This window comes from Phascolarctos cinereus, unplaced genomic scaffold, assembly GCF_003287225.1.
Source record: "Phascolarctos cinereus isolate Bilbo 61053 unplaced genomic scaffold, phaCin_HiC Scaffold_9;HRSCAF=440, whole genome shotgun sequence".
NCBI lineage: Eukaryota > Metazoa > Chordata > Mammalia > Diprotodontia > Phascolarctidae > Phascolarctos > Phascolarctos cinereus.
In genome coordinates, this window is record NW_027556402.1 from 149,290,211 (window position 1) to 149,302,678 (window position 12,468).

General features: G+C 36.3%; 1 protein-coding gene across 2 annotated transcripts in view; it reads left to right on the forward strand.

The window, feature by feature from the left end:
- Window positions 1–12,468, forward strand: part of NFXL1 (nuclear transcription factor, X-box binding like 1) — an 81,831-nt gene that overhangs the window by 47,511 nt on the left and 21,852 nt on the right. For both annotated transcript variants that reach the window (XM_020990542.2, XM_020990540.2), the window contains exons 16-17: window positions 8,345–8,366; window positions 9,901–10,041. In XM_020990542.2, the coding sequence (XP_020846201.1) occupies window positions 8,345–8,366; window positions 9,901–10,041 (163 nt within the window). The remainder of the gene's footprint in view (window positions 1–8,344; window positions 8,367–9,900; window positions 10,042–12,468) is intronic.

Genomic DNA, 12,468 nt, shown 5'->3' on the forward strand with positions numbered 1-12,468 from the left:
CAACAACTGATCAGGATAGGGCCAGCTTTTTAGATAAAACATATGGGTTTGGTGAGTTGTATAACTATGAGAAAACTCTTAATCTTTGGACCTGAGTTTCTGGTCAGCATAACTAGTCCTTAGTTAAGCAGCAGGTATCCTGCTGGTCATTTCTTGTAACACAATAGTATTCCATTGCAGTCATTTACCACAGCCTGTTCAGCCATTTCCCAATAAATGGGCCTGCTCCCAATTTCTGATTCTTTTGCCATCACAAAAGAACTGCTATAACTATTTTTGTACATAGAGATCCTTTTCCTTTTTTTTTTTTGTTAATCTCTTTGGGATACAGACCAAGTAGTGGTTACTGAGTTTGAAAGGTGTACACAATTTTATAGCCCTTTGGGCATACTTCCAAATTGTTCTTCAGAATGATTGGATCAGTTCACAACTCCACCAACAGTATATTAGTGTCCCAGTTTTCCCATATCCCCTCTAACTTTTGTCATTTTCCTTTTCTGTCCTTAGTCAATGTGAGAGGTGTAAGGTGGTACCTCAGAGTTGTTTTAATTTGCATTTCTCTAATCAGTAGTGATTTAGAGCATTTTTTCATATAACTATAGATACTATTGATTTCTTCATCTGAAAACTGTCTCTTCATATTCTATAGCTCACATAAGCTGTAGCATGCGTAGCAGCCACACCCTTGTAAAACCCCCTCAGCAGATGGGCTAACCCAGATTGAGAATAACTGATAGGCCTCAAACCCATTGAGGAGTTAGGGGAATATCTACCCCCAAGTATGTAAAGACTTCCCCCAGGGGAATGGACTGATGAGAACAGTTTGTTCCAACAGCCAGAAGACAGCTGAAGCAGGCAGCTGTGGAGCACATAGAGCTTGGTCAGACATTGAAGATGTCCTGGTCATCCATTGCATGGCCATTGCCAGTTGTCTTAACTTTTGTCCTGCCGCTGGACTTTGATGACTGAGGTAGGGAGAGTGAGGCTGATGCCTTTTTGCAGCTCTGCCTCACTTAAATCCAATTCATGTGCAAGTTAAGACGTCATCCTGTGATGACATTGGTCCTCTTCAAAAACAAAGAATGGACAACAAGAAGTGGTCCAGCTTCCCAGCTGCTTTAGGGCTAGGTTCAAACAATACCATAAAGTTTTCTCCCAATTCCCACAATTGAATATACTTTTCTAACAAGACAGAAATTGAACTAGACCTATAACTGAATAGAAAGGTAACTGAGCTAGCTCCAGAATTGAGTTACAAGATGGAGTCAGTGTGGTTCACTCAATTCACACAATTTACCATTTTCTATCCTAATCTCAGTTCCTTCAGTTTCCTCCGTCAGACCACATGTAAAGTATTGTGTTCAGTTCTGGCCACAATATTTTGGGAAGGACTTGATTATTGGGAGAATGTTCAGAGATGGTCGCTTAGGATGGTGAACAGCCTAAAGGTCATTCTATATGTTGTTGTTTTATTGTCCTTTTTTGAAGAGGACCAATGACATCACAGGGTGATGACTTGCACATGAATTAGATTTAAATGAGGCAGAGTTGCACAAAGTCATTAGCCTCATTCTTCCAGAGTCATCAAAATCCAGGACAAAAATCAAGACAATTGGCAGTGGCCATGCAGTGGATGACCGTGACATCTTCAATGCCTGACCAAGTGCTCCACAGCTGCCTGCTTCAGCCGTTTTCCTGGCTGTTGGAATGAATTATTCTCATCAGTCCATTCTTCCAGGGGGAGTCTTCACATGCTTGGGGTAGACATCCCCTTAACTCTCTGATGGGTTTGAGGCCTATTAGTTACCCGGTGTGGCTGCTATGCATGCTATATACTGCTTCTTGGAGCCACAGGTGAGAGTTGGATGAATCAGGTGGACATCAAAGGTGGATGAGCAGCCCTGAAGAGGGTTTAGCAAGCCCTCACACCAGAGGTGCTAGTCCTCCTGAACACCCCATACACCCCATCCTATATGAGCAGCAACTGACCTAAAGCAAAGACTTGATGGGGAGAAGAGGATGGGTGTTGTCATCACTATGTTGTTAAGTTCAGAGATATGTGAAGTATCAGTTGCAGATGATATATCCTGCATTAAGAAAGATGGGCGCTGAGAAATTGATGATATATAAACTATGCTATTAAGTTTCTAACAGATGTGGTAATTATTGTTGAATTTTTAAGTGTGCTTCATGGAAAGATTATAGTTAAGGTTAATTTCAGTCCTAGCTCATTATACATAAATCCATTGAAATTCAAGTTTGATATTAAATATTTTCTGAAAGGAAACTGCATTTGGCAGTAGGAAAAAAGTATCTGGCATTACCAAGTTGTATTACCCCGAGGTTTTTAAAACTAGATTGAAAAAAGGTTTTTCTCTCTCGAGTTGAATAAAGAGATTTATAATATTCCACTTATATGGTAATGAAGACTTGTACTAGGGTGGTAGCAGTGGAAGTAGGAGAAGATGGCTTCAAGAGGTGTTGTGGAAGTGGAATCATAGCATTTACTAATTTATTGAATAATGTGTTAGGGAGGAAGAGGAAAGAGTTAAGATTTTGAATATGAATGATCCTGCTGTAGACAGAAATATTGGTCAGAGTATGAGTAGGTGATTTTTAGGACCTGGTGGAATATCCAGTTGGAGATGTAAGATTGGCAGATAGAGATGTCAGAATTAGAGTTATGTATTTGGTAATCATCTACCTAAAGGTAATTTGAAGACATGAGAATGAATGAGACTGTCAAGGGAGACTACAGGTAGTCTAGTAGTAATTCCAGCTTAAGGAATTGATCAATGAATCAGAAAATTTAATATAAGGAATTGCATCCCCACAATTAAGGAATTGAAGGTTCTGTTATACCATTATGCATCTAACATCTGCTTGATATTGTGGCAGCCAAATTCTATAGCAGTTGCAACTAAATTAGACTTCAAGTCACTAATGAAATTTATTGTTAGACTCTTCATTATTAGCTTTGATGTACTGACAGATTTTACTGTGGCTTCCAATCATTAGCTAAATAAATCATTAGAGTTGGAAAAGAATGTTCAAAATTGTCAAATTCTTCTCAGGGCTGGTTGAAGAAAGCCTGCCACTCAAAATCAATCTTTAGTTTTTGTATTGCAGTCTCTTGTGCATAGATAGTGTAGCTTAACTATGTATACATTATTGGGGAAAGTTATCTGGAAAGAAGTATCTAGAGGTAGCGGCAAAGGTTTTAAACTAAATGATAAAGGAATTGCATTAAATATGAAGTTAGAAGTCAGTTTGAGCCTGAGAAAATAAAACAAACAGCTGAATCAGTAAAGTCTCAGGTTGTTAGTTCTGCACTGAGAATTGATAGATAATTAGAATTCAGAAATTTCTTATACTACATTGTATTTTGGCTTTTGAGGTTTTTATTGTTTTTTAAATTTTTATTTGTATAGTAATTTTAATATTTTGAATGGGATAATTAATGTTAATTTTTCTTTAAAATTTAACATCTTTACTTAAAAAAAAAGATGTTGCTCTTATTGCATTTACAATGCAAATTTAGTATGTGAAATGCTTTTGGGAAAAAGTGCTATCAGGGACTCCTGGGCCTTAGTTTCCTCATTTGTAAAATTATGAGGTTAGACTTGATTTCTAAATCACTAAATCTCTAAATCACATGGTCATATACATCAGTTACATATATAATCTTAAATGGACATATCAAAGCTGTGGGGAAAAAAATATAAGCTGTCAGAAGGTAGAGAAAAAAGTGTTTTTATACACTTTTTTCAAGACTTTCCAAATAGCTTCCCGCTTGACTTACTTTTTTTTAAGATTGCTGAATATAGTGCTTAAGATTGTGTTTGTTTATTGTTGGGGGTGGAGGATAGGATTCTTTTATTCTTCCCAAAATATTTTAAAAATTTCAATAGGAAAATTTTTATCCAGAATTGTGTTAGAAGTGACAGTGGACTAGAAATCAAAGGACCTGGCTGGATTGTGGTCTTTGTTCTGCTTATTCTAGAGTGCTTTGGAAAGGGAGGAAGGCAGCATGTGTGTAGGGAGCTGCACTAGGATTTATACCAGCAGGAAGCTCCGTTCTCATGTATCTCCCCATCTCTAGAGATGTTGTTCTTGGCGTTGAGGACAGCAATCAGTGATTTGACCTGAAGTGAGCCTCTCATCCTTTTGCCCTGGGATTGTAGTATTACTTCAGTGTGGAGCCATGAATCCATTTTCTTGTAGAAATATTGTTTTAAAGTAGTGGTTTTGTTCCATAATACTCTTACATCAATGCTGCATTTCAGTTACATTGCAGGTTAAATTGGCTTTTATGGGATGGTCTGGCAACCTAACCGTAGAATCAGAGAGCTTCAGTCAGGAAAGGACTTCAGTGGTCATCTCATATTATTCATAGCTGAAAAAAAATTTGCCCTATGATTGCCCTATGAAATACCTGAAAAGGTTTTACTCAGCCTTTTGCTTGAAGACCTCCAGTGAGAGGAGTCACTTTACCTACCAAGGCAGCCCATTTTACTTATTAGTAAATTACTTATTATTAATTACTTATTAGTTAATTTGGATAGTTTTAATTATTAGGATGTCTGAATTTTCTTCTTTGCCACCTCAGCCTACTTCTGTGCTTTAGGGTCAAACTGAATAAATATCATCCTTCTAGGTGAAAGCCTTTCAGATACTTGAAAGCAGCTGTCATATCTATTCTGAGTCATTTTTTCAGGCAGTCTTTCCTTATTTTCTTTTATTCTCTTATGGCAAGAACTTCAGACCCTTTACCATCCTGGTTACTTTCCTGGTCACTTTCCAACCTACTAATCTCTACCGTGTGGCTCCCAGAACTGACCTCAGTACTCTCGATGCTCTGACCAGGGCACAGTTCATTGGGATTATCCTCCCTTTCTACCCCTTAGTGGTTTGTCTGTGCTTAGGTTTTTACTTGCATCTGATAAGCTGACAAAAAGTAAGAACTGTTAGATTTCTTTAGCAACTTGTAGTTGCATTTATAACAAAGATTAAAAATATTTAAATGTTAATTGTAATCTGAATAAATTTTTAATATAGAAAACATGGTACTTGTAATCTGAATAAACTTTTAGTATATAAAATGTGGTACTTGAAAAAACAAAGTTAAGTTATACGAAGTAATTTTCATGTTCCAAATTAACAATACTTTAGCAGGTTCTGATGCAGAGAAAAATAATCTTATATTTCTGTTCCGTTTTCCTTGTCCTTTAGTGTCCATCTCTTCCTCTGGGGAAAGGAGAAAGAAAAATAGCTTTAAACTAGAGGAATAGAATTGGGATAGAACTTAAAAATCACCTAGTCCAAACGTCTCATTGTACAGATGAGGAAAGCAAGGTCAATAGAAGTAAAACAAATTGCCCAGAGTTAGAGAGTTGTGCAGCTAGAACCCAAATCTCCTTAACTGTCAGTGCAGTATTGTTTCTGTTATGCCAGAGACATTAATTCCAAAGGTGATTAGTTATGACAGACAAGTGAGAACAGGACAAATGCATTTGTAGTCTGTTTATACCTGCAGAGAGCTTTAGTCTTTCTTTGCTCTTGAGGCCTGGCATTTATAATGGATGTGTAATATTTCCAGACTTACATTCCTTACCATTTTAGGTTTATTCTTTGAATGGACAATCAAAGACATTGGTTCTGTAACTGACCTCTGCTTCTTTGCCTATTACTTTATATGTGCCAGAAAGCTATGGTGGCTTTTAGTAATACATGGAATGTTTTTTAAAATAATAGCCTGTAGCAAACCACAGAAATGTTGACTATTTGTTATTAAGTTTGCATTTACCCTGATAATTATGATTGTGTAGCCATTTTTATGTTACTTTTGTGATCTGGTAATTATAGAATTCACATTGCATGTAATCATACAATGGGGAGTGAAAGAAAAAAAATGTGGAGTCCTAAACTTAAACATAACCTCTACTGCAGCTTGGGGCTTTTTTGGTTTTGTTTTGTTTTATTGATATTTTCTTTTGCAAATCTTTTAGGCTAATATAACTATTATTGCAACATCAGTTCTTTTTTTTTAAATTTATTTTGATTTATCAATTTATTTTGATTTATCAACAATCACTTCCATATGCTTTTGAGTTGAAAATTTTTCTCCCCCTTCCTCCCCACCACCCTCCCCAAGACAGTGCACAATCTGATATAGGCTTTACATTTACATACCCATTAAACATATTTTCACATTAGTGAAGTTGTAAGTAAAAATTAAAACCAATAGGAGGAACCATCAGAAAGATGAAACAAAACTCAACAGGAGGTAAAAATAAGTGATAGCGATTTGACTTCCATAGTTCTTTCTTTGGATGTGGACAGCATTTTCCATCCCTAGGCCTCTGGAGATGTCTTAGATCCTTGTAATGCTGAGAAGGGTTCAGTTTAACAGTCTTAGTCATTGCATAACGTGGCTGTTATTGTGTACAAAGTCCTCTTGGTTCTGCTCACTTCACTTAGCATCAGACCATCTTCCCAGGTTTTCCCAGGTTTTTCTGAAGTCAGCCTGTTCATCATTTCTTATGGAAGAATAGTATTCCATTACATTCCTATACCACAGCTTGCTCAGCCATTCCCCAGTTGATGGGCATCCTCTCAATTTCCAGTTCTTTGCCACCACAAAAAGAGCTGCTATGAATATTTTTGTACATGTGGGTTCTTTTCCCATTTGTTTGATCTCTTTGGGATATATCCCTAGAAGTGCTATTGCTGGATCAAAGGGTATGCACATTTTTGTAGCCCTTTGGGCATAGTTCCAAATTGTTCTCCAAAATGGTTGGATCATTTCACAATTCCACCAACAATGTATTAGTGTTCCAATTTTCCACATCTTCTCCAACATTTATCATTTTCCTGTTTTGTCATGTTGGCCAATCTGATAGGTGTGATGTGGTACCTCAGAGTTGTTTTGATTTGCATTTCTCTAATCAATAACGATTTAGAGCATTTTTTCATATGACTACAGATGGCTTTAATTTCTTCATCTGAGAACTGTCTGTTCATATCCTTTGACCATTTATCAATTGGGGAATGGCTTGTGTTCTTATAAATTTGTCTTAATTCTCTATATATTTTAGAAATGAGGCCTTTATCAGAGAGACTGGTTGTAAAAATTCTTTCCCAATTTTCTACCTTCCTTCTAATGTTAGGGCAACATCAATTCTTCTGGTCTAGTCTCATCTAGAAATTTTTCATAACAGGATATTTTTTGGTACATATAGATACTTTAAGTACTTTAATAGACTATATTGAAAATTTGCAATAAAAAGCTCTTCCAGTTTAATTATCGTCTTCATGCAAATGACTCCCAAAGTTGTATGTCCAGCCCTAGTCTGTGAGCTCTATTTGTTTATCTCCATTTGCCTATTAGATATGACAAACCATCTCATTATAGGCATCTCAAGCTCAACTTATCTCCAAAATCGAACTTACTGCCTTTCCCTCAAGCCACACCTCCCTTCCAGACTTCCATATTTCTAGCAAGGAAACCAGTGTCTTTCCGTTTACCTCTGTTTCTAATATTGGTGCTTTCCTTGATTCCTCCATCTCGCTCTCCCCAGATCCAGGTCAGGTGACATATCTTGTCATTTCTACCTCCACAGCATCTCTTTACTACCTTAGTTCAGTCCCTCATCACTTCTCACCTGGGTTATTTTAATAGCCTCATAATTGTTCTTTCTCCCTCAGGTCTCTCCTCACTCCAGTCCACGTTCCACATGGCCACACTTTTCCTAGCAGATCCTATGATCTCCCTCCAATGGATCCTTATTTATTCTAGGATTACATATAAACTCCTCTGTTTAGCTTTTAAAGTCTTCCAAAACCTGGCCCTTTTCTGCCTTATTTGCTGTTATTTTCCTGTCCATGTTGTCGGGTCCATCCAGACCAGCTGCCTTGCTCTTCTTTGCACAGTCTACCTCCCGTCTCTGTGCCTTGGTCCTATGTCTTCCTCATGAGTATCATGCACTCTTTTTTCACCTGTATCTTTTAGAATCACTCGTTTCTTACAAATTTGTTTTATATCCTTTACCTAGTTTATATGTATATACTTATTTACATACTTGTCATCTTCCCCAGTAGAATGTGAGCTCCTTGAAGGTTGCAGGGATTCTGATTTTTGTCTTTGTGTCTGTCCCCAGGAAATGACACTTAGTGTATTCCTAATTCCTAGCACATAGTCAGAATTTAAATGCAGTTGAATGATTAAAGTTGAAGTATATTATTACTAAAATTACTAACATTATTTGGCATTTTTTTCATTTTAGGATTTCTTAAGGTATTCTTTCTCAAGTATTTAATCTTTTGGTTTCTTTTTTCCTTGCAGAGAGTGTCTTGGGAAGCATGAGGTGAGTTCTGGGCAATGGTTATTAAAAAGTGATTATTATAAAGCTTGATGTATATTTGTTATATACAAAGTTGAAGCACTGTTATTTTAGCAGGTTATATAAAGTCCAAGTATTTTAATTCAATTAACTTTACAATTTCAGAGTGCTTTTAATTGAGTACTAGAAGGTTTATGTACTAGAGAATAATGGCAGTTTAGTTCTTCCTTAATTAAATCATTTGATTTTCAAGAGAATCTGAGAAATTTAGAGCTGCTGGGGATTAAAGACCACCCAGTCTGTCCTCTCACTATACAGATGACCAGACTGAGGCCCAGCAAAGGGAAGTGACCTCCCTGAGGGCTGAAAGCTAGTGGCAGAGTGAAGATTACAGCCTGGGTCTCCTCACCCCATTATTGTTGTCAGACGGTGCTGGTGCAGTGGACGATGTGTTGAAATTGGAATCAGGAAAATCATAGTTCAAGTCCTGCCTTACTAGCTCTGACCTTGACCAAGTAACTTGACCTCTCTTAGCCTAAGTTTCCTCATCTGTACAATAGGGGTAATGGGGTAATAATAGTACCTACCTAACATGGATGTTGAAAGGATCAAATGACATAATGTGTAAAGTGCTGTGTAAGTATTACATTGTCCACAGCATTCATTTTAAGAAACTTTGAAGAGGATATTTCATTGCTAATAAATTCTAGAGTATATCTTTAGCGGTCATCGCAATCTTACTTCTGAAATTTTTTTGGATAATTCTACGTGAAGACTAGTGTTTAAAAAAGGATATTATACACCCTAAGATGATTTTTCTTTAAATGATCGATTTGGTTTTGGGGATGTTAATTGAAGCAATTTAAAACATGTTGATCTCAGCTATTTCTTTTATTAATTTATCTTGTTATTTCACAAGTCTATTGTAAAATTTTTTGGTAGAGAGAGACAAAGGTATGCCTGTGTCCAGAGTAAAAATATACAGACAGCTCCATGACCTAATTATTGTTTCTAGTTTAGTCATAGGATAATATGTATTTCTTTACTATATTAAGATTGTTGGATGAACAGTCTTTACCATGATTTTGTAAATATTTTAGCATTTTGTATTTTGGCCAAAATGCCAGTAGAGGTGGTGGCGTGGTGGCAGTGGGCTATTTGTGTGTTTTATAAGCTGGTTTTCTAATATAATTTAGTTTGACTAAGCAGTTCAGAAATTTATAAAAAGTATTCATGCAACATAGGAGGCCTGCCAGTGGTGGTGGTGATCCCATATCTGTTAGAGAGTCGATTGCAAGTTGCAGAATATGGCTTATCACTGAGTAACACTGAGACCCAAAAGGAATTTTCTGAACTCTCATGTTTTAGGTCTTACTGATATGAGAAATCTGAGCTAATTCTGACCTAGAATTTTTAAAATGAGGTTGTAGATTACAATTTAACTTTAAGTTGAATAATTTATTTCCTCACTGTCCAATTAGTTGTCACCATTGGAGCAGGATCCTATCTAAATATAAGTGTTAAAATGTGTGTTTTATTGCTTTTCTTAATGTTTCAGGTCAGTCCCCTGCCATGTCATGCTGTGGGTCCTTACTCTTGTAAGAGATTTTGTGGACGGAGACTAAGTTGTCAAAATCATACTTGTATGAAGGAGTGTCATAAAGTTACTGAAATGAGTGGCAGTGTGGATAAAAAAAAGGTAAGGTCTTTATTTTTATAAGCAATCATATTTAACAGAATAGATTTTAGTAGGAATCTTGTCACCTCTTTCATTAGTGTTAACATTTAAGATTTTAAAATATTTTGTTACTTCCATGGAACTCTGATCTTATTGATGTGGATAGAGACCCCAGTCAGTACGGATTGCAAACCATTATACCTTTTTGTTCAGTGATAGTCTTACCCTATGTCTTTATGTGAATTTTCCATAAAAAATCTACTCAGTATCATAGATTTCATTTGATTCTTCAAGGATACCAATGTAGAGCTTGGGTCATGTGTTTTTTATGTGATTGGCTCACCATTTTTTTTCTGGTCATACTTGTCCTTTTTGATATTTTGAACCATTAATTGCTTCTGCTCCTCAGCCCTGTCCCAGTCTATTCTGGCTTTGCTTCATGTACAAGACTGAGCACTAGTAATATCTGTTGGCCCTAATGTTTGTTCATCTCTGTGGCAATGATAAACAAATCTGTGACTGGTAGACGTAAGTGAAGATCCATAGTTACTAGCAGTATTAGGTTTGCTGGTGGCAGATATGGTGGCTGTAGACAGCCAGAATCTGCATGTAGTTTTAGGATATAAGAATAGTGAGCTTGTAAGATTCTACTGGAATTAAAGTAATCTAGGTTTTCTGGGAGAGTCCTGCTTTCAAGAAAAGGAAATACACTTTTTTTAACCTTTTTTTTTTTAACTTTGCATTAGTTCATTATTCATTTCACCCATCAGGAGGAAGAGATTCTACTGAGTAATTAATAACAGACTCCAATACATACATAGTCAATTTCAAAACAGTACATATCCAGTAATAAAACAATTTCAACTTCTGGTCATGTTCAAATAAATAACCCTTAACTAAAGTAGATGCTTCTTTAAGGCATTTACAAGATAGATCACAAGCCATTCTTCTTCTAAAATTAACTAATTGTAACAGAACTGAGACAGGTATGATATTAACTAAGTAACAGAATAATATCATGGTTTCACAAGTCCTTGACCTGATTATCCTCATACCATTATGAGGAATTTAAGGACCCTAACTTATACAGGGATATATACTAGTAACAGATGTCAAGGCTAAACACTTAATTAGTCAATTGTTTGGGCTAAAATTTTAGGCCAAATAGCTCAATCTTATACTTGCACCTTACTATAATAACTCAGATGTTCCAGTGTCAATCTATTATTCAATATATTTAATATTGTTTACTAAACTTTTTGATTATAGAAAATTGCCATAAAAGAGCAGATACAGCATGTAACTATGGTAAGGAAACAATGTTCCCTAACTTCATGTTAATTCCAGGCAAAAGTGATGCAGATGGCCAGCGGCATTGAGCCAGACTTAAAGTCTGCTGAAATATATTTTTAATGAGAATTTTCAAAAACAATATTCCTTGTCAGATCATATTTCCCAATTTTTGATTTACAAAATGTGGTCACTGTTAAGTATAATAGAAAATGGGTGTTTTTGGTCTTTGGTTTTATCGATGCAACTTTTGGCACTGCTTCACCCCTGTGCGGGCCCCTCTCCGCCCCCCACAGCATGGCTTTCTCCTCCCCTATTTTTATCAGTAAAACTCTCCTCCAATAAAGAAGCACAGATAAAATATCAGAAATCAACACAATGACCATGTCTGACAATTTTCGTTTCAATCTTCAAGCATAGTCCGCTACTTTTCTGCCAAAACAAGGGAGAGATGCCTCACCAGCAGTTCATTGAAATAGTAATAAATCATTGCATTTATTAGGGTCCTGAGGCCTTTCAGTGTTTTAACATTATTTTAGGTATTGTATAAGTTGCTCTCCTTTTTCTGTTCTCTTTGCTACAAGTCTTTCAAAGCTTCTCACAATTCTTCATATTCTTTTGATGCAACAATATTCCATTACATTTATTTTTGTTTAGTCATTCCACATTTGATGGGCTTTCAGTCCTTTGCAATCATAAAAAATGCTGCTATAATAAATCTTTTTGTATATATGGGTTTTTGCCTAGTAGCAGTATTGCTGGTTAAAAACATATGTACAGAGGCAGCTAGATGGCTCAGTGGATAGAGCACTGTCCCTAGAGTCAGGAGGACCTGAGTTCGAATTTGAGCTCAGACACATGATAGTCATTAGCTGTGTGACCCTGGGCAAGTCACTTAACCCCAGTGGCCTTGCAAGGAAAAAAAAAAGTATGTACAGTTTAGTGACTTTCCTAGCATGATTCCAGATTGGCTTCCAGAATAATCAGACCAATTCATAGCTCCACCAATAGGGCATAGCCCCTCTAACATTTTCTACTTTGATCTTTTTTTTTTCCAACCTGATGGATATGAGGTAAAACCTCATGTCCCCAGAGCCCTTCTTATTCCTGTATACTTTTAAAAATAATTTTAGATAATGAGAAAATGTATTCTAATCT